General features: G+C 39.2%; 1 protein-coding gene across 2 annotated transcripts; it reads right to left on the reverse strand.

Moving 5' to 3' along the window:
* Nucleotides 1–5,252: 5,252 nt before the first annotated feature.
* On the reverse strand, nt 5,253–21,512 carry LOC145784607 (uncharacterized). 2 transcript variants are annotated; one of them, XM_082596467.1, is made up of 10 exons: nt 21,316–21,512; nt 20,579–20,716; nt 12,609–12,742; nt 12,207–12,354; nt 11,742–11,807; nt 10,198–10,239; nt 9,857–9,907; nt 8,345–8,428; nt 7,793–7,852; nt 5,253–7,367 (listed from the first exon to the last, which is right to left on the reverse strand). In XM_082596467.1, the coding sequence occupies exons 1-10, from the start codon at nt 21,440–21,442 to the stop codon at nt 6,682–6,684; spliced, it is 1,536 nt and encodes a 511-aa protein (XP_082452593.1). In that variant the 5' UTR covers nt 21,443–21,512; the 3' UTR covers nt 5,253–6,681. The 2 variants fall into 2 exon arrangements, with proteins under 2 accessions (XP_082452593.1, XP_082452594.1); XM_082596468.1 differs by lacking the exon at nt 9,857–9,907.
* Nucleotides 21,513–23,218: the final 1,706 nt, after the last annotated feature.

A 23,218-nucleotide genomic window follows, 5' to 3' on the forward strand; every position in this document is an offset into this window, starting at 1 on the left:
TATCAGTTAAATGTCTCTTCTCTCACGAAAAATTCAACGGCCTCATTTTCAATCATGTTACCATGTACTTGTAGGATTGTAGGCTACGAAGTTACAGAGCAGACAAGTTCGAAGCAGCATTAGTCCGCCCCGATAGCTCAGTGGTTACGCGCTCGGCTCAAGATCACGCGGCGCTGGTTCGACTCTCGGGGTGAGCACTTGAACAACGCATATCAGGACTGCTCTCCATTAAGCGGCACCTAGTGAATAGAATAATTCCCCGGCAGCAACTTTTGAAAAGGTACCATTATAAAATCCCCTTTCAACTTGGTTTGGTAATTACAGAAGAAAAAAGAGCAACAGCTGTGTTGGGAATCAAACCCACGTCAATGTAACTACTAATTACTACCACCGCCCTAACCCAATGCGCCAAGCCAGCCGATGGGGAGCGAATGACTAAACTGAGCTAGAATATACGTTTTCCTTTGTTGCTCAGAGGGGATTTTTTTATGGTACCTTTTCAAAAGTTGCTCCCCGGCAAGACTTCAACAATTGGAAAACTTCACTCTGGCAATCTCGGTATCCGGCCCAGCATCAAAAGCTACAAGTATAAATATGCGAAACTACCAGGAATAACCAACCCGAGGATGAGGATTCAAAACCAACCAGCAACATTGCATACCTGCATTTTGTTAATGTTCAGCTACAGTTTATTTTCCGGGCTTTATTTTTATGCATTACATTTAGTCTCCCAGACAGCCACTACATCTGATCCAGATCTGGTAAAAGATTTCAGATTGAATGTTTTTTCTTATTTGCGTTGTTCAATTGTTTTCACTCCTGCAATTTAACAGGGTTAGAAAGTAGCACTAACGCAATCTAACCTACTAATTTTACTGTCTTTTCTTACAGAGTAATGAGCCAATTTCTTGCCCTTTGATGGATCATTACAGCGCAAGTTTAAAATTTTCGGATGACATCATTATGACGTCACCGTCAGACAAGTCTGAAGTTATTTTTAATAGATCGATTGAGAAATTTCAAAAAATGTGTATAGGTTGCTTGAAATAAGCAAAATGCCCACCACTAGCAGCGGTAGCGCTAAGCGCTGCTTCTTAATCTTTTTAGTCCCCGATATTTCTTATAATAGAGGAATAAACAAGAGTAGCCTAACTTTAGCGGGTTTAACATACTTTTTTTTTTCTACAAAAATATAACATAATTAAAATAAACTCAAACGTTTTCGACACGTACGTGTGTCCTCATCAGAAATTAATTCTTACAATCATGCCAAATAAATGCCACACTCATGGGTAACAATGCGAGAAGCTAAAAAACTTGAAAATTTTTGTATATTGAACAAGTCTATTGACGCAGGCCTGATCACCGAAATTGATCAAGCAAAGTTTCCACGTGTTGTTGAAGCGTTTGTGAATTATTTCATCCACTAGATGCCGCTGAAGAACGAGAAGTCATTAAAATGCGTTGTTCAAGCGCACACCCCGAGAGTCGAACCAGCACGATCTTGAAGTTTCTTCAGAAGTCGGCGGATTGAGCTATCGGGGCGGACAGTAGAATAGTCAACAAATATACTGTAGTGTGCGTCTTGAACAAAAATTGTTTTGGGTGATCTTTTCTTTAATAAGTTTAGCTTTGCATCCTAAAGAAAGAAATCTTGTGCAAAGTTTCCAGTGACGATCGGTGAGGGAAAGCAAGGAAAGCAGTGCTTACCTGAGCGAAAACTATGCAAAATATAATGACTGAATTCTAGGTTTAACTTCTTATTATTTTTATCAAGTCTATTTTAACTTGAAAATTACTGTGTTCATGACTAGAATTACTCATAACGCTTGTGATTAGTCTAAGTCCTCACCAAACCGCATGTCTTGCCTATAAATGCCAATTAACGCAAACGCTTTTGTCAGAAACCATCACTGAAGCTCCAGGGAAATCAACTTTTAAAATTGCTTACCCTACATTGAAAAACGCCTTCGTTTTATCCAATCCTCAATCGTTTTGCAAAACGACACCAGCTGCTTAGCCAATCAGACGTGTTATCTGGTGTTATGGTTAAAGTTGCTTTCCCAGTGACGTCAATAAACTCAATGCGTATCTCATAGCGGCTGCTTTTGGTTTCAGGCGAAAGGAATACAGCCTCTACACATGAGTGATTTTGTGCTTGTGACTATAGGCTACTGAGTACGCTGAAAATAAAGCTGGTTCTCTTACCAAAAAAAACATAGATTCAACAATAAAACATGCAATTCCAAAGGGTACATTAACTAACCAGTACTGAAACAGCACAAGTGTTTTTTAAATTCTTTGAGTCAATAGACTGACATCACAAGTTCAGAGCAAATATACTTGTGTTCTTCAAGAATGGGCTAGCTTAATTTATAGGCTAATTATTTGCTCTTTACTAGTGCACCAGTCCAATGCATGTCTTAAATGCTTACAGATGACATTGACAATAAGTTTTTGTGCTCAGTCTAAAAAAGCAGCCAACATTCTAGACTAGTTCCAGTTTGATTGATTGATTGATTGATTGAGTCTTTATCCTCGGACTGGGAAAGTCCGAAGATGTTGTTTTGGAAATGCTCTCAGAGCGCACCAAATTGGAAGTGTTTTCAAAATTTTTTGGGGGAGGCCCCCAGACCCCCCGCTGCAAGTGTTGCCTTCGGCAACACGCCTTCGGGCTTCGCCCGACGGTTACGCCCCTCGTGCCTACTACCTTGCTGCAGCATATTTCCAAGTTGCTTTCCCAATGGTTTAAGCCACCGAACGTCACTGAAAGTTTCATTCTCAACTTTGCAATGTAGATATTACCGACCTGTGTTTTGCCTGATGCTGCGAGTTTGGTAATAGCGAATCGCACTAGCTTTCGGAACACTTATAGTTATTCCAGGGATATCTAACCAGTCTGATATCTTTGAGTTATCCAAGAAAATGTAAAAACATCTTCAGACGTAAAATTTCATCTGCATTTCACTGGTTCAGCCGCAGTTCAATAACTAAAAGCGCCGTCACGGAGTGCTAACTTTTATAACACTGAAGGTGAAGACAGCCTAGTTTTCGAAACGTTTGTTTAGTCCAGGGCTTCCCAAAGTGGGGGTCGCGACCAGGGCCGGATTAAGGGTAGTGTAGGCCTAAAGCTGTTTACTAGAGAAGGGCCTATTTTGCAAACCAAGCTACAAACAGTATTAAAAATATATACATGAAAAATTGAAATTATTTACTGCAAAATAGCCTAACATTGATTGATTGAATCTTTATCCTCGGACTGGGAAAGCTTCTTGCAAAGCTTAATCTTGGCAGTTTCGCATACTTGTAGAGGCTTTGAATCACTGACGCAGGCCCGGTCACCGAGATTGACAGAGTGAAGTTTCCGATTGTTGAAGTCTTGTTGCCGGGGAAGTATTCCATCCATTAGATGCCGCTGAATGGAGAGCAGCCCTTAACGTGCGTTGCTCAAGCGCACACCCCGAGAGTCGAACCAGCGCCGCTTGATCTTGAAGCTTCTTCGTTCCAGAAGTGACGCGCTAACCAATTGAGCTATCGGGGCGGCGAAATAACAAACATAACAGAAAAATTGCTAATGATGGAGCATAATTGGTTTTGGAAACAAGCACAATTCTTATTGTAAAATTTAAAGATGAAAAAGATTTTGGAAATAAATAAATGGATAGTCCTATGTAGCCTACCTATGGTAATACTCTACCTAATGACAATCTAAACCAGGGGTTTTCAACCTTTTTTCTACCGCGACCCACTCAGAGCAATCAATGCGGTCTCGCGCCCTCCCAATAAAAGTACCGTATTCAACAAAAGACTAGTTAATGCCAAATTTAAACAAATTTGATTCATGCCGACATCCAGTTATGTTTAGTTTTGCTGTTCCAACGTAAACTTCCGATACGAAAAGCGTTTTTTTGCGATGTTATCACGGCTTTTATTACATTTCCTCCGATTGTTATTTCCATTTTCTATCAAGCTTAGCTAGATAATAGGAGAAAAAATAATGAGAATAATCTATGTTTTCGCACTTTCACAGGTTGAATTTATTGCAATCTTTTATGGATTTACTGTATTTAAATCGATTTCAGTGAGGTGGACTGGTTGGTGCTGCATATTTTTAACTAGCCTATTAAGTTTGTCAATGCGTGCACCTGTTGCTGAAAGAACTTTCAAACAAAATAGCCGACACCAATTTTTTTCAATGCCATTGAAAACGATACTGAGAAATCTATATTTTGCATAGGATCTTACATAATTTTGCTTTTTTGCCATAGCGTTGTTAGGCTACTGGTTAACTTTAGTCAGCACAAAACAATTCGTACAAGAACTTGGTGAAAAATATCGAATGCTTTCCTATAGTTAAAGCCTTTGCAACGTCTGAAAGCTTAAACCAGTGGTTTCCAACCTGGGGTCCACGGACTCCTTGGCTTGGGGGTCCGTGAGAAAGCATTTGGGGGTCCGTGATTGATGACTTTTAGAGAAAAAAAAACGAAAAGCGATCTTTTTACTTTCATTTCTCTCTTCAAATGCAAATGTGTTAAGCTCAAGCCGCGAGAATAAAGTGTACCAGTACGCATTAAAATAAATCTATGCTAAGTTGCCGGTTTTAAAACGCAGATTGGAAGCAGGCCATAGGCTTCGTTGTGATGATCAGAAATAAATAAAAACAAACTGAACTGAGTGCCGGTAAATTGTTTTTCGTTTATCTAAGCTTTTCAATAAATATCACAAATGCATATTTTATACAGGTACTGTTTATCTTTTCAATCGTAAGGGGTCGCTAAAATTTTTAGTAGATTAAAAGGGGTCGCGGCAAAAAAGTTTGGGAAGCCCTGGTTTAGCCTACTGAACATGAGTTTAGTTTCCACATTCTGGGCTCTTTATTTTTGGATAACGTATTTCTAGCCTATGGCCTACTTAAGGTGGCGGCGCGGGGGGATTATTTTAGTGGCTTTTATCCGTACCCACGTCTCATGCGATGGCACCAACACACCAAAAAATTCATCATCGCAGACGTGACTGGTATTGGCATCACCCTTGTTGGTTGTTGGTATCAACGAAGCTTGATGTTTCCCGCAATAGTGGAACCATTTCTGCTTTGACTTTTTCACACATTGCTTCCATGAAAATAATCTCCAAAACGAGTCATTTTATTCACTTTATTTTTTTTATTTTATGAACAATCGCCATTAATCGAGTTGTAGATCGGAATCCTCAAGTCTTTCAGTAAACTTTTTATGTCATGGCAATACAGAGGGGGAGAGAGAAAACCTTTATTTCGTCTGTTGCGAGAATGGTACGTAACAATAACAGCACCATAACAAACTAGATTCTCATTCATTCTCACACAAAGCTATTCTCACTTGGAAAGTAAGTAAAAAGCTCTTTTTCTCGTTTAATTTTGATATACGAAGGTCTAGTTCTACCTATGCCGCCTGTTAGCGTTGTAAAATTATGCCGCCCAACAAAGGTTAAGTAAAACTATAACAGTTTTGACACAAAGAACAGCACATGGAATTTCATTAACAAAGTTCGGAATTGCTATAAGACAACAGTGGACACTTGAAGAAGGCAGTTACTCTTCGAAAGTCACTTTACAGAAACTGCAGAAATACAAATGAAGCACTGCATGAAGAACTTTCAATCTCACAGTTACATCAAAAGACTAAAAATATGATTCAGCATAATAAAACATGAAGTTGTAAAATAATACAAAGTTACTTGAAAAGAAAAAGTGAGGGCCGCACGTTGCCCACCCCTGATGTAGACACTCGGGGAAGGTTGAAAAACATTAGAAAGTTGTGAAATAAAAAAATCACTGATTCTTCGGTGAAAGTCGCTACGACAACTGGTCAGGATTCGGAAAACTTGGATCATTGTATGAAAGATACAATTTGACAAGTGAGCAATTTTTGCATACTGCATATTATGACATCACATAAGAAACATGCGATATATGTACAAAACTACAAAAATTTAATGAATTCATAACTATTTGAAGAACTAAATGATCATGAAAAGTGAATTCAAGGGCTCAATTTCCAAAAAGTTGTTTTTGAGATAAAATCGTTTGAAATATTTCAGTCATTTATGTTTGTGGTGTAATTTTGATAATGATAATATGCTACTGATGAGTATTATGCCTAAAAATTTCACTCGGTGATGTCTGCCATGTTTACCTGTTTGGTCTTTTGATGTGGTTCATTTCAATGTCAACCGCGCTATACACCTAATTTTTTTGTTTGAGTGCAAAAAGGGCCCAATTGCTTGAGTTGGGCCCTGTTTAAAATCAATGAAAATATAGAGAAAGTATTTTTCATGTTTAAACTTGGAATATTTGGCCAATTTTCAGGTATGATTTGAAAACACACTGCAAGGAATAGGAGAAACACAAAAAGCGGAATTTGAAAAGTGGAGTTGGTGGGCCCTTTTTAAATTCACGTATTCAATTGCTACAAAGCGTCAAAACACAACACGAAAACAAAACTCAATTTGCAAATAAGTGCTGTACTGCGACTCGATGATTGTGTATTCAGAAGACTAATCGGATCATCTGCAGTGTGTTCGGACCACCAGCAGCACAGCGATGTTGATAATCATAAAACGTATAAACTCGATAAAGTGCATTGCTCACGAAACAGCAGTTTGCACAGTGCAGATCCATTGACAAGACATTCGCATTTGCTGTTAAAGAGTGGACGTTTTGTAAGATTGTGGGGCAGACGCTATACCAGAATCATATGCATTGTTATTATCACTCGCGCATGTGTGATTATAATTTATCAATGGTCTGCTCTGGCCGAGCAAAGTTGCAGATGCGCACCAACGAGAGTTTTCATCAATATGTTCAGTTGTTGTCACGCTAGACTTCAGGCCATCATTCCTTATGGTCTCAACGAAAGCTTGCAATTCCTCAAACTGGGCAGAAAATTGTGGATGACAAATTTTCTTTCGAATGCGTTCAGTAAATTGGTCAAATTGCTCAGGGACCTGAAAGCGCTGGACTTGACCTGAAAGATTTTCCGGTATGCAAGTACATGCGTTCGTATTAAAATAAACAGCAGTTGCTTCAAGCTTTTTCACAGTAACGTCGGTGTGTCTGTGCATTCCTGCTATAAAGGCGTCCACAAATCCGTCATTCCTGCTGTTAAACTCGTCATAATGCAGTTTTCCTTTCGGTGTGCAGATAAACACCACGTGAGAGCAGCGCTGCAGCTCCTCCGCTGCCCACTTCTCTTGCTCACCGATCCTAGAGAGCTGCCACAGGTTGAAGGTCTGAGTCGTTCCCAGCATCGTGGCGAGTACGTTGGCGGCATCGAGGTAGGAACCGTCTTCATCTTTGCTGTTGATCAGAATGAGCAACTTTGGATCTTCTGGGGAAGAATGGAAGAGTGAATGAAAACAGCAGCACAATCTCTCGCTTGGAGAGGCACAACTCATAACATATCGAAACAAATGTGCAAATAGCTTTAAAACCATTCGTGGGTGAAGACAATTTCTTAAAAGTTATTGTGTGTTGTTGTAGCTGTAACAACGCAAACAGCTGCAGGAATTCGTTTTGCGCCACTGCTTCCTCGTCAGAAAAAAATCAATACATACGATAAAAATATCAACGGATTGAATTTCAGTTTCACTTATTAATGTTTTCTTCAGATGCACTTAAATATTATTTTTTCCTGACGAGGCACATTATTGTGCCATTCTGTAGTTGATTTTGTTCTGAATTCTGCATAAAGTGCAGCATTACAAAAATCAACATTGCTATAAACTTCAAAATATAGTGACATAGTCAACTAACCATTCGGTTCGGAATATTCTTGATGTGGTGTGCGGTGTTTCTTTCTTCTTAGTTTCAAAACTAAAACAAGTTACCAGTAAATCTAAAACGAGCTATTTTCATCATATTGCCAGTAACATATTTCATCATCATATTGATCAGTAACTTCTAACCTTACTGTGAAATAATTAGCAACGTTATGTAAAGTGGAACGGTAAGTTTTCAATTGAATCCCATTATGAAATATTGCTCACTCAGCAATTAAGCTGCCAACGTAGGAAACCACGGAAGCTCTTCTACTGGTTAACTGAAACTACGAGCAGTACATCTAGAAACTTTTGCTGACTGAAAGTTATGTTTACAATTAATGGTATCAATTCAAACTCAGATCAAGAAACGCGTTTACTTGCTCATGTTTCAAAAAGTTTTTATAAGCTGCAACCAAGTTTTAATCATAACAAACTGCTTGACATCCACACAAATTTTAACAGAGGAAAGCTGATTTTCTATCTTGGTAGTCAACACATGACCTAACAATACTAAGTACTACGCTCACATACATTTATCACATACCGTAGATTAAAGCGAATATGACCAATATGGCGACAACGAGCACTGTCACTGCCACAGTGATGCTGGGGAAGGCTACAGAAGACTCTGGGGAAACAAAAAGTTAGTTTGTATATGTTGTATTCCAAGGAGATTGTGATTTCAACCCGCTTAATTCATTACCCACGACTGCCACAAGTGAGTCTTTTGTACGCCTGCAAACGCTAACGTACTGCAAAAAAGGACCAAATCAACGTTTGCAAACGTTGAATCAGTATAAAAAAGGGTCTTTTCTTTAAGGTGCATACAGTTAGGTGCGCACATCGTGGCGTCAAGATATTTAGGTGCGGCGCCTGGTCATTTAGGTGCCATTTCCAGTAAAGTTTATTTCATTGAGTGCTCGATGGTAATACTGCAGACAGCGGAGTACGCAGGATTTCCTCAGGGGGGGGGCATTCGGAATTGCTTTTCAAAACGACTTCAAAAAAATGATCATTTGCTAATTATAACCAGCAAGTTGTATTGTATAACATTAGCCTGCCATACTCTGCTTGCATTGACGATATTTTGTTAGTTTGCAACAGTTAAGTTACTTACTTGGGTAAATTTGTATCAAATTCAAACAATATCATACAACATTCTTGACGTCGCATATAATGTTTTACGTAGATGACGTAGCGAGCTTACTCAGCCCAATAAACAACGCGTATTGACGGCACGTTCAGTGGCGTACGCAGGATTTTGTTACTGGGGGAGTAGAGCGTTCGATATAACTTCACATTTTTGATTAAGAGTAGCCTAATGCTAACCGCTGCGTATTTCTTGATGCTTACAATTAGTTAGCTAGTTACCTTCAAGAAGTTGAAATTTATTGCATTTTATTAATATTTTCAGATTCCTGGTGAGGGCTTAGGTTAAGCCGAAAACGTTTGAATGTTAAACTATTTTGTAAATATGTAAAATATATACTGTTGTAATGCTCAACCCTGTGGTATTGTTGTGTCTTGCCTGCCTTTGGTATAATGCTACTCTATAGTCTGACCAAGGTTTAAGGTAGCCAAGGATATCTGTTGGTGAAGTATAAACTCTCACGGTTTTAGCGTATGTCACATTGCCACTGTATTCACGCATTAAATTACTATATGTGAATATGAAATGCAAAGATATGTTTCAAACCGAAATTCACTTTGTAACACAGCGGGGAGAACTGTCGCATAATCAAACATTTCTGATAAATGATTATGAGTGTAATTCAACACACCGAATAGCACCTAAATGACCCATCTCTGATGTGTATGTATATTACAGCGCAATGTTGGCAGAAAGATAAGTTTATTGCGCCATAAAGCAAACAAAGTTGCGGTAGTGCTTGATTCGGTGCATAACAAAAAGAACAAATAAAAACAGCGACGATGGTGGAGCTTCACGATACGGCGTTACATAAAATAGTTAGAAGCCTTTCCATAACAGATTTATTTACAAACTCTACTATACTACACTACTGCTTTACAGTGATATAATGTAGAATGCACTAACTGATTAGTCTCCTAGTGTTGTCCTTATAATCTTTGGAATTGTATTCATCATCTAGAAAGTAAAAACAAATTTGTAGAAATCTTAGGATAAAACTATGACTGGCAACGAAAAATAATGCGCAAGACATGGTGGAACGTGCCCAGTGCTTGTGCATATAACATTTCTCTGGTGGGTTCAAGTTTGCCTCTTTATCCCAAGTACTTTTAAATTTGGACACTAATGTGAAACAACGGCAGTAGTCTTACATGCTTTCAAGTTTAACAACACAACATTATATTAATGTGATTACTGGCTTCAGTTAACAAACAATGCCGCATTCATATGAACAAATATTATATTACCGTAACTAGAGCTTTCGTAGTAATCATCATTTTCGTTGTCATCTGAAATAAGTGGAATATTTAACCATTTGCTAAGGAATAATGCAAGTCCGCTCAATTAGTTGAATTCAAAAGGCGACGCTTGGATGTGTAGAAAGTGTAGACGTCAAACAATGCATCTCAAATAAAACACATTAGTAAAAATTATATCTTCTTCTGCAGTTGAGTATCTAAGCTACGGTAAGTCATAGGGTTCTACCAGCTTCTACCATCTCAGGTTACCAATGGTTGCCAGAAGCGGGCACTTGGCCACGTACTCACACAAAACAGTGAAAAACATGTATTTCTTTTCGCTTTTGTAAAAAAAAATTTGTAAGATTGCAAGGCAAAAGATACTCATAACAAATCAATGGACTAAACAATAAACATACTACAACACACAAACCAGTTTAAATATCTTGGATCACAAATTGGAAAACCTGACTCAGATATTCAAAATCGACGACACAAAGCAAATACAACATGGAACAGTACTATGTCATCAACTTTAAAACCGAAGCAACACCAATCACTTGTTCTTTCCGTTTTTACTTATATCTGTGAAACATGGAAACCAACAAACATCAAAATACTATTTACACATTCCACACACAATCATTAAGAATTTTTAAAAATTTTACGGACTGAACATATTCACAATGACTTGTCATATGGTGCTGTAGGAGAAACTTCCCTGCTTCAACAAGTCAGCAAACGTCAACTTTTCTGGTTGGGACATAGAATACAACATCCAATAAACTCAGTTTATAATGAAACTCTTCTATTATCAAAACTGATCAAAGCAAACGAGACCAAGAAGGATCAGCAGAAACATTCATGCGAAGGGTCTGATCTCTTACAAAGCACAGCTCGGAAGAACTGCGACAGTTGACTGAAAATCGCCAATTATTATGGAGTGGCGACTTTTTGTAGACGCTATTTTGCACCCAACTGTTGTGAAATAAATTAGTATTATTATAGTTATTATTAAGCTTAATGTATACTATTATAAAATCTGATCGACACAGAAAGTTATTTCTCTCTCTCATTTTGAAACCAAATCAAAGAATAAGAGCAGCAAAAACATATCAACAACCGATATTTTCATTTTAATGTAAAGCAAACAACAACATGTATTCGACTGTAAGGCGGCCTAAGAAAACTTACATCCCCAATGTATAACCAAGTATACAGATATGTACTATTTACAAAACTGACATAACAAAATACAAATATTAACCTAAGTAAAGCATTAGTTTCGTAACAGCACAAGAGAAAATTCCACTCAGACGATTCCAATGAACTTGGTGGTTTCGATAGGTTGCCAGACAGCAAAATCCGTCATTTTTGTATTAATTCAATGTCTGTAGACCTTAAATCAACGTAAAAATGATAGATTTCGCTGTCTTATTTAATTTTTGCCAACTTTGCAATAAACAAGGTAACATTATGCTCTGAACAAACAGGACGGAGCCACGCGTGAGTGGGTTAAGAAGAAACAGCTCATAAAGGCCAATTCCACTTACCAGTTTCATCAGGTGACCGTTCCACTTTACATTGCTTCACTTGACTGACATTTTTATTGTCACAACCTGAGAAACAGGAACTCGTTGAAACAAAATTAGTTGGGATTATTACATTAAGTTTCTGAACAGTAAAAACATTAAAAGATGACGAAAACTAATGATCAGATTTTTGCTTGTATAAGTGAATCGTGCAAAGTCAAATACACCAAAATTGAACAACTGAAGTGCCAAACCATGACACACAAAAAAAGCAAACGCAAACATACAAACGCAGCACACTAATATGTTGGAACTGGTTTAAACTCCATTGTATACGATGCATGTAAACTCGAGTGTCAACTTACCTGACAAAGCTTCATTTTATAAGTGTAATCAAAGCATAATACCTTTCTACAAAATATTCAACAAGCGTTTTATTAATTTCCAAGCAAGATTTTAACAAACCTTGAATCATAATGTGGTTACCTGGTACTGCAACTTTTATTATAACTTCTTGCACTTGAATATTCTTGTAAGGATGGTACAAAGGCAAAGATTTGATAGATACAACGTAATCAAAACCAGGCTCGACAACTTCACCCCACCTTCCAAAGCAAGGATAGTTGATTATTACCTGAAAATAAAACAAACATGTGATGTTGAATTTTAATCATCAAGCTGGCAATATCGGCCATTTTTACAATTGTTTTTTTATTATAAAAAAGTATCGGTACTTTTACAGCTGGCCTGCTACTTGAAGCCTGTTATCAATGGAAGATCTCCAAGAAACAATGCAAAAACTGGAAAAAGTGAAACAATAACTTGTCAAAATGTAACAACGCAATTAAATTAATAAAAAATTCTAATAAGAGGCAATACTCAACCAACCTCAGCTGCATGTAAAACATCAGAGTTGTTGATGACTGATTGGTGAAAAGAAAACTCTCGAAAGTAAGGAAAAAGTAAAGATGCTCTTGTTATGGTGATGACGTATCCTGTCACATCAGTGAGAAAGTATAACCCTGAAAAAATTAACAAAAACTGTCCCAAACATCGGCAGTCCACAGTAGAAAATGATGGAGAACTGGTTTGGTCTCCTGGGGCTCATTTACGCTTTAACCACTTGATGCCAGCCATGAATCACAATTCAGAGTTGATAGATCCACTTATAGTTACAGATGTATAACAACTATTCCTAAACCAACGGTAGAATAGAAATTATACTGGTGACACAGGGACATGAAATTATGCTGGTATATCCACAGGCCTTGCCAACACCCAACATGAAACTGTAGATTTCTGGAGACCAACAAAATTTCGATTTTAGATTCTAAGCTGAATTTACTTTATATTTCTTTAAAACAGGGTTGTAAAAAACTCGGGTTTTATGGGCAAAAACGAGCTTTTTGGTAGCTAAATTTTTTTTGCCGAATTTGTTTATTGGCTTGGTCACAGCGGTAAACCATAATCTCTTCGTGGGAAAATTGTAACGTAAGATTCCCAAATCCGTTCGTCTGTATATAATGACCGAAGAAACACACACTTGAACTTCTTTTCAAACAGTGTATTTCTGTAAAATTAGCCCACGGCTACCGAAAACGAGGGGGTGCAACGCCTTACACCACTGAAAAACTGTCACTACAGAACAGATCACTTGGATAAAAGACGGAACCTTTGTCCAGCTGGCAAGCACTAAGCCAACAGTTAAATGTGCGGCCAACTTTCAAACAATCATTTTACGAATGACCAGAATAGATAGCAATATCTCAAATTCACGTATGCAGTACTGTGACGCAATAATAAAAGACAATTATGAAGTCATTCCAACAGGTGTTTAAAGCTGATGTAATATTTCCTGTTTAAACAGGCCCAAACAAGTCCAAACAGGTTTGACACAAGTCTATGAACGATGGTGCAATTTTGGCACATTTTCTAGCAACTTCCATGACGTAATATTCAGTAGACTTGAACGGTTTTTATATGACGTTTGAATAGGTGAACCATTGTCTGGAACATAGCGGCCCCTAGTTATGACAGTCTGACATGGCATAACTAAAAAAGAATTGACGACAATTGTGAGCCAATGAATAAAAACACATGATACAGTAATTGTTTGAATCACTCACGTTTAAGTTAATAGGCAAATACAAAGGGCATGCAAAGAATGAACAGCAATAAGAATAAACACGACGATACATGAAATTGGTACCATAGGTACACGCTAAATGACGCTATATACAATTGTTGCGATAATAACCGACTGTTCTGGGCTCAGACAAGTATCGGCCACCGCAGACAAAACCAGGCTCAAACCCTAACACTTAGGTGTTCTTTACGGTGGCCGGTCGATTGGTCGAAAGACATTTGGTCGACAGTCATTTGGTCGACAGACATTTGGTCGACAGGACGTTTGGTCGACAGACAATTGGTCGACAGACATTTGGTCGACAGGACATTTGGTCGACAAGACATTTGGTCGACAAGACATTTGGTCGACAAGACATTTGGTCGACAGACATTTGGTCGACAGACATTTGGTCGACAAGACATTTGGTCGACAGGACATTTGGGTTACAGTTAGGGTTAGGGTAGGGTTAGGGTTAGGGTTAGGTTAGAGTTAGGGCTAGGGTTAGGGTTAGGTTAGGGTTAGTTAACCCTAACCCTAAAATGAATCGTTCTGTCGACCAAATGTCCTGTCGACGAAATATCTTGTCGACCAAATGTCTGTCGACCAATTGTCTGTCGACCAAACGTCCTGTCGACCAAATGTCTGTCGACCAAATGTCTGTCGACCAAACGTCCTGTCGACCAAATGTCCTGTCGACCAAATGTCTGTCGACCAAATGTCTGTCGACCAAACGTCCTGTCGACCAAATGTCCTGTCGACCAAATGTCTTGTCGACCAAATGTCTGTCGACCAAACGTCCTGTCGACCAAATGTCTGTCGACCAAATGACTGTCGACCAATTGTCTTTCGACCAATTGACCGGGTACCGTTCTTTACGGGGGCGAGGCACGAAATATCCCTCAACACGTAGTCTACTTTTACTTTCCCCGTACTCTCATCATAGTTGCAGACGGCAACTTTGGCTCTACGAACCACAGGCTTCCCTTTCCTAATTTGTGGAACTACCTCATGCACCCTCCCAAGTTGATACTTCCCACGTTTACCAATGTCTTGGAGAGAACCTACCACTACAAGTTGACCAGGCTCCAAATTCTCGGCCATTTTCAGCCATTTTTTCCGGCCCTGAAGACCTGGCAAGTAAAAATCGATCCATTTACTCCAAAACTGCTGAGAAAGTGACAAATTGAACCGATAATCCCTTCTTAATTGGTCACGATCATGTGGTTGCCCAACAGCACAGTATGGGTCTAAGTATGGGGTCAAAAGTGAGGCAGGGGTGATGACAGTAAAATCCCTAGGGTCGTCACTCAAAGGTACCAAAGGGCGTTCGTTCACGATCCGAACGGCACTACCTGTGTACGTAAGCAGTTCAATAAAATTGGGCTTACATATTGAAGAGTCCAAAATGTGAAAAAAGTATTTAATCACATCGGCCATGAAACCAAATCTGCCAAGCCGCAATCTAGCCAAGAGATCTGCCAGAGAGTTTAACAAATCAGGACACGAAAACATTACATCATTAACACAAGTTCCTCGAAATTCAGACTTGCCATCGTAAACAATACGCTTTTTTAATTGTGACGTCACAAAGTATGGCAAATACCATTCAAATCCCTTGACATTTCCTGCTTCACCAGCACGCTCAATATAGCCATTAAATTTAAGATCTTTCATGGTGTCAGTAAGGAAATCACGAAGTTCAGGTTGTTTTAAAGCTTTCTTTCTTAAAGCAGCAGCTCTATCTGACGCCAACACAAAATTGTTAGGTAGATCAATATCTTCCTTCAACGGAACAGGTATCTCAAATCGACCATCTTTCAACTCAATATTCGGTTCGACAAGTTCTCTAGCCAAAATATCATTGCGAGACAATTCACAGGTTTCATTTCGCAAAGTCAAGTCCTGAATGACTTTATTCAGGTCTGCTATTTCCACATCACGAGACTGAATTTTACGCTGAAAGCCAGAGATGACATCCGACTCTGAAGACGTCTGCACTCTGCACACTTTAGCAACGCTTTCAACTAAGGGTGACTTACCACCACAAGCCAACCAACCGAGAGGAGTGAGTAAAGCATGCGGTTCACTACGATTTTCACCAACACGTTCTTCTTTTGCCCACATCAAATAAGCGTTGTCGTTTCCAATCAGTACATCTACAGTACTACAATCATTCAAATGAAACATATTCACGTCATGAAAATGACGGAAACTACTTAAATCCTGCTTATGTGGTAAAGTCTTAACATCGTCAGCCCAAGCTGGGTTAACCACCGAAGTTATATCACAAAACAGTTCATTCGTCTCTAACGACTGAATGTTGAGTTTAACAAGTTCAGCACAAGTAGGTTTCTGACCAGCCAGAGTATCCATTTTAAACGACGCTTTATCATACGGTTTAAGACCAAGTTCGCACACCAAATCACTTGAAACAAACGTCAACTGCGAACCAAGATCATGCTGACAATACACCAACTTCGATTTGCCAGTCATTGGATTCAAAACACGAGCAGCAGTAACGCGGTTAAAGGCTGCTTTAACATTTCCAATCTTAACATTACGCACAGGAACTCTGGCACCAGCCTCATCTTTACCGACCAAATCCAGAGAATCACGTGACGTCACATAAAAATCATGCAGAAGAAAATAGTGTTTCCTATCGTTGTTAGGCCCACACTGACGACAGTTGTTTGCATGATTACAGTCCTTAACCATATGCTGGCGCAAACAATATTCAAGCATTTGCCAGCTTTCACAATGACATCTCTCCGATCTTTAGGTGTCAAGCGCAAAAATTCTTTACAATTAGACAAAAAATGATATTCAACTTGACCACGTGACGAACAACAAAAACATGCCGGTATGTCACTACGTCTGGCCACACCGCCGCGCGGTGCGCCAACAGCAGTCGAGTACTGCGAACTTCCTGACATGACATTATCGTGGGGTTTTACAGACGTCTGCCTAACCGGACATGAAGGCAATTTTCCTTTGCCAAACTTTTTAAAATGCTGCGACTCACCAGAATCGCCCATTAGCATAATGCTAAAATCAGTCGACTTGCGCGTTTCCTCCCGTACTACAAAATCGAACAAACTCTGAAAAGTAGGTTCCTCAGTGCTACCATACTGATCACCTAAAAAGTCAAGATAACGCTGCTTAGCGTCAAACGGGAGTCGCTTAGCCAAATCCAAAACAAAACGTCCTTCTAATTTATCACGCTGACCATAAGCTTTCGCATAAAGCAAACACTGCGACAATTCATCTTTAAACTCTTTCAAATCACTGGAAGAGATAGAAGTCAATTTGCTACCATAGCGATACTTTCTAATTTCTGGTTCTGCGAAAAGACCTCCACGAACTCCAAAACGTTGGGACAAGCGAGCTAACGACATTTCTATCCTGTCTTCCTCTGACAAGCCAGGAGTGTCCGAAACCAAATTAGCAATCGTTTGTGCAGCTGTTCTAACACAAGCTGCTTGCAACAAAGTCAAACGAGTTCCCTTAAAGGGCGAAGCTGCCATCAAGGCCATAACACGATTTTTAAAGAAGACAAATGGCATATTATTACCATCGTAACCAATCAAGGCCGCCTTATCGAAGAACGTCCTACTATTTTGGTATTCAAAAAAGCAATCCTGCTGTTGAGAACTCGATTTAGCGGGAGAAGACAAGCTATATCCCTTAAGGGGCTGAGTGGGCTCAGTCACATGCACAGTCCGATCACGATCCTCAAACACGTTAAAATCAGGAGACACGATACGCCTCTCACAACCACCCAAATTACGTGTAGCTGGACGATCAGCAACTAGCGGCGCAGAAAACTTTGAAGGGGGCAAAGCATTACTGCTAATGGCGGCCCCGTGACCTGTACGCTCTGGGGGAGGAGTTCGGTTGTAATTTGCAGACCTTGGCTCTACAGACTTCGGAAGACCCTTAGCCGCGGCCCTGAGACCTCCTGAAACAGCTGGAAAATATGTGGATTGTACAGGTCCACTTACAGATTGAACAGGCGTCTGGAAAAGGTTATGTAAATTAAACTGCGATTGATGTTCACTTCTGGAATGCCTAGAAGAGCCCTTCCTAGAGCTACGCCGGGAGCCCAACTCAGAACGATATTCAGCTAAAACTACCTCTTTACGTTGTTCGGCCCTCAACTGAGCGTCTTTGAGTGCGAACTCAGCAGCTCTAGCTTCGGCTCTCGCGGCGGCCTCAGCAGCTCTCGCTTCGGCCTCAGCTCTCGCGGCAGCCTCTGCTCGTGCGGCCTCAGCAGCTCTCGCGTCGGCCTCAGCTCTCGCGGCAGCCTCTGCTCGTGCGGCCTCAGCTCTCGCGTCGGCCTCTGCTCGTGCGGCCTCAGCTCTCGCGGCAGCCTCAGCTCGTATGGCCTCAGCTCGTATGGCCTCAGCTCTTGCGATGGCCTCAGCAGCTCTAGCTTCGGCCTCAGCTTGGATCTGGAGCTCTTCTCGTCTTAACTGTAGGTTAATTTGTGCAACTATCCGTGACGAGCTCTCAGACATCCTAGTGCTTACATTTGAGGCGCTATCCTCAGGATGTATGTCAGCATCCAACCTATCTGAGAACTCACTTTCCTTTTGTTCGAAGTTATTTTTTAACGAGTTAAATTCGGGATCTACCCTATCACGAAGTTCTGCTAAGATTGCAGAGTTAAAAATTTTACTCAAGAGAGCATGGAAATGCCGTAATTCCTCTTCTAAAGTAGATAACTTAGATCTAAAAATTAACAGTTCCTGCTTATCACTCAAAGAACCTAGGGCCACAGAAAGTTTCCCGATTTGAGTTAAAATATCCCGTCTAAGATGCCGGGCCTCTCGAACTGACTTAGCCTCATCGTTAATGGGTCCCTCCCCAGAATGGCCTGCCCGACCGCAAAGAACATCATCAGGCTTAAACTCAGTCGAGTCGACGGCGGTCGAGTCCCTGTCGCCACCGAGTGTAGACATATTAAATGTTAGGGCTAAATTTAACAATTAAAAAATTAAGTTACACAAACACACAAAATTACAGTAGTTATAAAAAACTTAACTGCAAAGACCGTAAAAAATACAAAAAAGAATTTAAATGCACGATACCGTAGCTGTACGAGTATGTGAAGTCCAAACGTCCACAAAACTTGCTTGGATTCTTCCACTTGAATCTTCAAGCACAGATGGATTGCCTTTAATCTTCTTTCTTGCCAATGAATGTCAAAGTTATTTTTCTTCTGTACCAACCGAGAAGAAATGTCTCCAAGTTTCTTTGCTTCTGTAGACTACCAACAAACAAGATCTTCTTTTACTATTTCTTTGCTTTTGTAGCCTACCAACCAACAACTTCGTCTTTTATTTTTTTTTGCTTCTAAGTGCTTCTTGGCCTACCAACTAACAAACTTCGTCTTTTATTTTTTGCTTCTAAGTGCTTCTGTGCCAAACACTAGACAGAGAATCGTCTTTTATTTTTTTTTGCTTCTAAGTGCTTCTGTGCCAAACACTAGACAGAGAATCGTCTTTTATTTTTTATGGTCACAGCGGTAAACCATAATCTCTTCGTGGGAAAATTGTAACGTAAGATTCCCAAATCCGTTCGTCTGTATATAATGACCGAAGAAACACACACTTGAACTTCTTTTCAAACAGTGTATTTCTGTAAAATTAGACCGCGGCTACCGAAAACGAGGGGGTGCAACGCCTTACACCACTGAAAAACTGTCACTACAGAACAGATTACTTGGATAAAAGACGGAACCTTTGTCCAGCTAGCAAGCACTAAGCCAACAGTTAAATGTGCGGCCAACTTTCAAACAATCATTTTACGAATGACCAGAATAGATAGCAATATCTCAAATTCACGTATGCAGTACTGTGACGCAATAATAAAAGACAATTATGAAGTCATTCCAACAGGTGTTTAAAGCTGATGTAATATTTCCTGTTTAAACAGGCCCAAACAAGTCCAAACAGGTTTGACACAAGTCTATGAACGATGGTGCAATTTTGGCACATTTTCTAGCAACTTCCATGACGTAATATTCAGTAGACTTGAACGGTTTTTATATGACGTTTGAATAGGTGAACCATTGTCTGGAACATGGCTATAGCATACCGATGAGCACTCAAACTTTTCAGTATTTATTTACTTACTTGTTCAAAATAACATTTAGTCTAACAAAAGTTTTGAGAAAATGCCAATGAAAGCTTTGTTCCATCACAGATGTTGCCATAAGTTTTTTCTTGAACAGCTTTAAAGTTTTCTTAAATTAAAGCAGAATTCCTCATCTGGCAACACTAGTTTTGTAGATCTAGGATTGTCCTTTTGAAAAAACCCAGCCCCAAACAGTTACTCACTACAACCCTGCTTAAAACGATAGTTTTGAGAATCCAAATTGCTAAAGTCCGATACTAATTCTCAAATCACTGCAAAATTCCTATAAATATTACATTAAAAAATGACAAATCTTTCCCTATTACCAGTGTTGCCAAACCGTTTTTGGATTTCCAGCACGAGTGCCAAAATCTAGAATCATTCAGATTCTGTTTGAATAAAGACTTTAGTCAAGGTAAACAGGCTGTAGAGGTTTTTAGAAAATAGTAACTGAATGCGATGTAAGGACTATTTTACATTAAAGTATTTTTCTATTTTATATTAAGGCTGAACTTGAAGCTTCAGAGCAAACTTTGAGACAAACATGTATTCTGTATTTTATATTATAAACATGCTAATAGGCCTAACGTACTATTTTGACTCCAAGATATGTTGAGAGCTAGAGCTTGAGAACCGTCGTCATCTGCATAGATATACCACCCTTCACTATGTTGACTAGGAGCTTGTGCAGTTATAGCCCCATCTTTGGGTGATGGCTCTTTGTCCACACCTAAAAGAGATTATTTATGACACAAGTTTGTAAAATTATTAACAAAACTATGCACTTTGCTTTGGAGTTGAACTTACAAAATAAAACAAAAACAACATTAGTGAGAATATAATAACATAATTGCAACATGTATTGCAATTATGCAACATTGCAATTGCAACATAACACTAATTGCAACATGTATTGTATTGTACTATACTACTAAGACACATAAGTTAAACAAGAAAAGGTGGCGGGCTTAAGTGCAGCAGCCTTATTAACTTAACTTGTTACAGTCGTGTGTGTACTTTATTATAGAACTGTACTATTTTATACTTTTCAAAAAAGAACCTCACTGTGTGTAATTTGGTAACTGCTAATGTTGGTGCCTTTCTATTGTTTAAACAAAAACTAACAATCAATTTAGACAATAGACATACTAATCTACTTTAAACATTTTTTCAGCAAATTGTATGTTTTATCAAAGAGTATTTGAAATGCACTAACAAAAGAAGCATCTGATCAGTCTGGAGCCCATCAGCAAGGCTCATACAAGTGATCATTGATCAAGCATTTCTGATATTATATATACTATGCCTATATTTTGGCATTTGACTCACTTTTCACAGTGCAAAGAGGTTGTCTTGTTAAATGGGATGCACACAAAGAATCACATATGATAGGGTAAACAATGATGCCTTCCGCAACGCAGGAAATTATGAGAAATAACATATATACATAACACATAACTGCATATTACATGACAATTTCCAGTAACACTTAAATAACAAATGTTAGTGTTTGATGGCCTATGTTGTGGTCTAAACAAAAAAATTGAGTTCAAAGGAGATGCACTTGTTTCACAAAGCAATGCATTTTAAAAATAACAATGATAAAAGTAGGAAGTGGCTATATCTACCATACGCATTCTACGGCGCCGTAGATATAGCCGCTCCATGCTTGTTTATCTTTACGGCACTTTACTGTGCGTGCACGCCATTATTGTGCTTGCGTTAAACAGTAATGTCACATACAGTGTGCGCTTGAGCAATGAATTCTAAGGACTGCTCTCTATTCAATGACACCTAGTGAATGAAATAATTCACTGGCAACAACACTTCAACAATTGGAAAACTTCACTTTGCCAATCTCAGTAACCGGCCTGCGTCAAGAGCCTCTACAAGTATGCAAAACTACCAGGAACAACCTATCAAGGCTTGGTCAGTCGAGGATAAAAATTGAAAACCAACCAACCATCCTTGGTATCAGTAGGCTCTTTAACCGCTTGTTTCCTCCACTCTGTCTACCAAATCTAGTAGTGCTACAGCACATTTTCCAAAACCTTGGAAGATGTATAGCCTATACAGTATACAAATCAACTTCTATTCATTTTGTAAGCGAACAAGAAAATCGCTAAATCATCAAATTCCCTAAACTTGTCCCTAATCAATCAAGTTTATTTCGGCATAGCTCCACATTCATTTTCAATGCACACATCAGGAAATATAACAAATCGCTTTTTTTAAATATGGAAACTACACCATGGAGGCACCGAAACAACCATGCGGTTATCTAAGTCAAGGTGCCCCTAAAAGTGGTCAAAAGTTCCGATTTAGGGACAAAATCTTGTAAAATGACTTGAGTAGAGCACTGATTTTTAATGTACCGTATTCTTCATTGCCATTTGCCAAGCAGTCGCGCACTCATGCGTGATATATGACATCACTGATGTTTGTAGCGCTGTCATGCGTGACATATGACAAAGCTAGCCTACTGATGTTTGTAGATCGGTAAATCGGTTAGCAAGTTCAGTTCAGTTCAGTTTGTTTTTATTTCTGACCATCACAACGAAAAAACAATATATGACAAACATAGCAGAGGTCTAGAAAAAGGTAGAAGCAAGAAACTTTGCTGGCGGCTTTAAGAGTTTGGTGAGGCTTCCCGTGACAGCACCGAGTATTGAACACGGGCCGATGGAGTGAGGCACCAGCCGCACCACTAAACTGACCGCTACGCCACTCAATCCGGCAAAATAAAAATAATTATGAAAGGGGTGGGAGTCGAGCCTTAATCCACTAGAACACGCTGGCTCCCATCTGAAATCGACAACCTCATAAAACTGCACAACTCATTTTTTAGCTTTTCATAAAAACACAAAAACTTCCGCAAAGTTATAAGATAATGTTTTTATTAACGAATTTTTGCACAAGCACTTATCAAAGGCAGTTGAAACATAATACAATATTTGTGACCCACAGGGCCACAATGATGATGTCATTATGGCTAGAATTAACTTCGGCAAAAATCATACTGAAAATATGGTGACTTGGACATGTTCATTGTTCATACACGAGATGGGCATTGTTATAGTCGTCATTTTATTTACGTTGATTTTATGTAAACTTGTGACCTGCCTCACTACATGATAACATTCAACGTTTTCTGGTACAGACGCTGGAATTGATTACCACCGCACAACGCGTGTAATCAATCAAGCGTTCTGTACCACGTTCCTTAGTTGAT

The sequence above is a fragment of the Aplidium turbinatum genome, chromosome 15 (assembly GCF_918807975.1).
Source record: "Aplidium turbinatum chromosome 15, kaAplTurb1.1, whole genome shotgun sequence".
Taxonomy (NCBI): domain Eukaryota; kingdom Metazoa; phylum Chordata; class Ascidiacea; order Aplousobranchia; family Polyclinidae; genus Aplidium; species Aplidium turbinatum.

Coding starts and splice junctions, on each gene's coding strand:
- LOC145784607 (XM_082596467.1), bottom strand. CDS start 21,442: ATGTGTTATGTATATATGTTATTTCTCATAATTTCCTGCGTTGCGGAA. Junction 12,743..20,578: donor CATATCTTGGAGTCAAAATA/GTACGTTAGGCC, acceptor TAATTTTTTCAG/GGTTATACTTTCTCACTGAT. Junction 9,908..10,197: donor CTACGAAAGCTCTAGTTACG/GTAATATAATAT, acceptor TTTACTTTCTAG/ATGATGAATACAATTCCAAA.